Genomic DNA, 3,859 nt, shown 5'->3' with positions numbered 1-3,859 from the left:
CACCCTGAAATCTACAACAAACTGGAATAACTGTGAAAGGTTAGAAGCATCCCCATTAATGTCAGTGGTGAAAGATAGATGTATGATAACATCTACTGTTTAAACATAAATGAGAATACATAAGCATAGCAATAAAATGGCAAAATATATAAGAGCTTGGGATATTGTAAAGACAGGGATAATAAATGCTATGATCCACTAGAATATCCAAAAAAAATTACAAAATACTTCAGAAAGCTGCTGTCCATCTCATTAAATGCAAAAGCTCCACCATGCAAAAACAATAAATAGGACAGGTAATAGAGAAATAACCCACAAGGACAGCAATCTAAACTTTACCCCAAAAGAGCCCACAACACATCTGGACACAACTATAAAGATAAACAGAGGGAGATCACTGTATTGTTTGTTCAGAAATAAGATAAATATTATAAAGATGTAAATTATTACATTATTTGTACATTTATTTTTTGCTGAGGACTGAATTTTAACCTCCCAAGCATATAGTTAAATGTGTACCTTTTATGATGATTTTATTTGAAAATAAGACCATTAAAATTAGTTTAAGCCATAAGACTGGAATCCTAAATCTAAAAGAAATTCTAACCTAATGAAAGGCAGGAACACTAAAGATTTCACTCCACAGGCAGAGAAAAGTGGAAATGGGAGGATATTTGTTGTCTGAAAGTCCACCCTCACTTTCACACCTGGGAGGCCTCAGGCAAAGCCAAGGAGGGCAACCTCGTGTTCAGAGGATAACAAGGTGATGACGTTGTTTAGAACTCTACTCGGGTGCCCCTTGATACATGTAAACAGAACCCTCTCACTCACCCGACGCGGCCGTTGAGAGGTTCAAGGTATGGTGGTTAGGTCCGACTTTCCCTCCACTCGACCTTTGATTATCAAGGATTGAAGACTTGGATGTAAGGCTGGTCAACTCAGGTCAGTAGAAAGAACCTTAAGCTTTATACAAAATGAAGGAGAAGTTTTTGAGTGAGAACTAAGGTTCATGATTGGCATTGCGATGGAGGGTGGGCACCGATCAATGCCCCTGTAGTCTACCCTGGGAGGCCGGCCCCAGGGCAGTACTGTTGGGGAAAGGGGTTGTCATTTCTTAGTCTAAGGGGCATGGGTGGTGAGTAAGGACTAACATCGGTAATCAAGTTTGTCTCTGTGGGCAGCTTTGTGAAGCCCCAGGAGGGTGGCTGGCTGGCTGATGCACTCCTCATCTTCTCAGGAATGACTGATAGAGATTCCGAACTAGAGGGGAGGAGGCTGGGGTTACTGATAATGCTAATGCGAATTCATAGTACCCCTTTATATTTCAAAGAGCATAGACCAGTCAGTACCTACTGTTATCTCTAACATGCCCTTCTGCAAGGCAACCCAGCAGAAGCTTAAGGTAATTTCATTTTCGTTCTAATTTCCTTCACTGAGGTTGACTGGAACAGGGGACTTGCTTGTTTATAAAACATTGCTGTCACAGAAATGTGGATATGGCTAGAAACTGAACTGATCTATCCCTACTGCAAATTCACACCACATCTACTTCTCCATCCTCCAGATACTTCCGTTCTTACCCACCCAAGACCAGAGCCATTATGCCTCGTGGTCTGAAAAGTAAGCTCCGTGCTCGTGAAAAACGTCGCCAGGTCCGAATTGAGGCTCGGCCTAACCAATGTGCTCAGGCCACTGAAGCAGAGGAGGAAGAGGAGCCCTCTTCCTCCTCTCAGCTCTGTGGTGTTAATCCCAAGAACTCCCCTGATGCTGGGTCACAGGGCAATTGCCAGCAATCTCAAACAGCCCTATCGACCATCACCACCCCTGCAAGTGTTCCATGCACAAAATCTGATGAAGGTTCCAACAGCGGAGATGGGGAAAGACCAAGCACTTCCCAGGCATCAAGCACCCCTGGTCAGTCAGCAAAAGAGAAGATAGAAGACCTAGCAATTTTGATGGTGCAGTTTATGCTTAAAAAGTATTCCACTGGGGAGTCTATAACAAAGAAAGAAATGGTGAAGCATGTCATTCCAGATAACAAGGAACTGTTTGCTGAGATTCTTGATAAAGCCTCCGAGCTCATGGTGCTGGCCTTTGGTATTGATGTGAAACAAGTCGACCCAAGCACTCATTGCTACGTCCTTGTTAGCAAATTGAATCTTTCTTCTGCTACGATGCTGAATGGTGAGGCGATTATGCCCAAGAGTGGCCTTCTGCTGACTATCTTATGTGTTATATTCATCAGAGGCAACCGTGCTAGTGAAGAAAATGTCTGGGAAGTGCTTAATGTGATGGGGATATATGCTGGAACTAACCACTTCATCTACGGCGATGTAAAGAAGCTCATCACGCAGGATTTGGTGCGTGAAAGGTACCTGGAATACCGGCATGTGCCTAATAGTGATCCTCCACGTTACCAATTTTTATGGGGTCCCCGAGCCCACATCGAAACCAGCAAAATGAAGGTCCTTGAGTTTTTGGCCAAAATCCACAACACTGTGCCGAGTGCCTTCCCATCTTGGTATGAGGAAGCTTTAAGAGATGAAGAGGAGAGAGCCCGGGCCACAATGGTGGCTTTGCTTGTTACTCGTGCTATAGGCAGTGCACGGTCCAGGGGCCACTCCAGCAGGCCCTCACACCCCTACTGAAGCCTCAAGTGCTTCCCTCCCCTCATGTTCGAAGAGAACATTCAACCCCGTAGTAGGGGCTTGAGGGAAAATAACATATTTCACATCTGTGTTCTTGTTCTACATGAGTGACTTTAGATTTAGCTTCTGTCCTTGAAAGTTTTCAATTTTTCTTCAAAATTTTAATTAACATCAGAATCTAAGTGTATGTGTGATACCAGTTAAAAACTTAATATTCTATACAATGCTGAAGAGTTAAACGTTTAAATGTTTATGAAAACAACTTGAGAAAGTATGCATCTAATTCAGTTATCTGCAACAAGAGATTATGGCATTGAAATAAGCAAATAAAAAAGTAAAGAACATTAATTAAAAATAAGGAACAGAGAAAAAAGTAGTAGAGTTTGATACATTCTTTACTCTCCTTATTCCTTCTGTTGTCCTGTACAATAAAACATATTGCTGGTTGGGTTTTATTTACTCAAGAACAAGACTATGTTAAAAATAAATTATAATAAATTTTAACTATTTATTATCTTTCTTTGTTTTTTTTTTTTAATTCCCCTAACATCAGTCGAACATATGTTTGCTCTAAAATCATGTGGTAGGAATGGAGAAGGAAGAGGGCTCACAGGGAAATAGGGACTGAGGGAGGGGGAACACTACACCTTATGTTTAAAGATTATTAAAAAAAAAAGACAAAAGAAAGAAAAAGAAGGCTGAGGTACTATCTGTAGGATTTTAGAACTGAGTAGACACTATTATATATGATGCTACATTACCCTTTAAACATAAAAGGCAAGCGAAAAACAGGTAATGGGGTAGGAGTGAGAAGAGGGAGTTCAGGTAGGAGAATTCACATATAAAAATTGAAATGAAGCAATTTGGGGTCTTGAAAAACCTGAAGGTGCTCAGTGGGAGGTAATTTTAAAGTCAGCTGAGGTTGGATTTGGGAGAGTGTGTAAGTGATGAGCAGAGCCTGGAACTTCATTTGATGTGCCTCACCATTGAGAAACTAAGCCTTGAATGCAGAAAGCTACTCTTACCAGTTATTTTGCAGTCACATGTCAACCATAGACAATCTCCACCTGAAGTGGAGATGGAATGCATATTCCACTCTTATTCCACTATAGGTAAACACAGTGAACAGACTAGGTATGCTTAGATAAAGTCTTTAGGGAATTTTGAGAAATAAGAGTGATACTCTTGACAATTATGTTAGCATTCTTTGC

At 41.1% G+C, this 3,859-nt stretch overlaps 1 protein-coding gene across 1 annotated transcript; it reads left to right on the top strand.

The window, feature by feature from the left end:
* Positions 1–1,601: 1,601 nt before the first annotated feature.
* On the top strand, positions 1,602–2,648 carry LOC101599787 (melanoma-associated antigen B10-like). The gene is made up of 2 exons (XM_004663674.2): positions 1,602–1,732; positions 1,832–2,648. Exons 1-2 carry the CDS (start codon positions 1,602–1,604, stop codon positions 2,646–2,648), a joined length of 948 nt encoding a protein of 315 aa, XP_004663731.1.
* Positions 2,649–3,859: the final 1,211 nt, after the last annotated feature.

The sequence above is a fragment of the Jaculus jaculus genome, chromosome X (genome assembly GCF_020740685.1).
Source record: "Jaculus jaculus isolate mJacJac1 chromosome X, mJacJac1.mat.Y.cur, whole genome shotgun sequence".
In the NCBI taxonomy this organism is placed as follows: Eukaryota; Metazoa; Chordata; class Mammalia; order Rodentia; family Dipodidae; genus Jaculus; species Jaculus jaculus.
This window is presented reverse-complemented; position numbering and strand designations above follow the sequence as displayed.

Coding starts and splice junctions, on each gene's coding strand:
- LOC101599787 (XM_004663674.2), top strand. CDS start 1,602: ATGCCTCGTGGTCTGAAAAGTAAGCTCCGTGCTCGTGAAAAACGTCGC. Junction 1,733..1,831: donor GAGCCCTCTTCCTCCTCTCA/GCTCTGTGGTGT, acceptor CACCCCTGCAAG/TGTTCCATGCACAAAATCTG.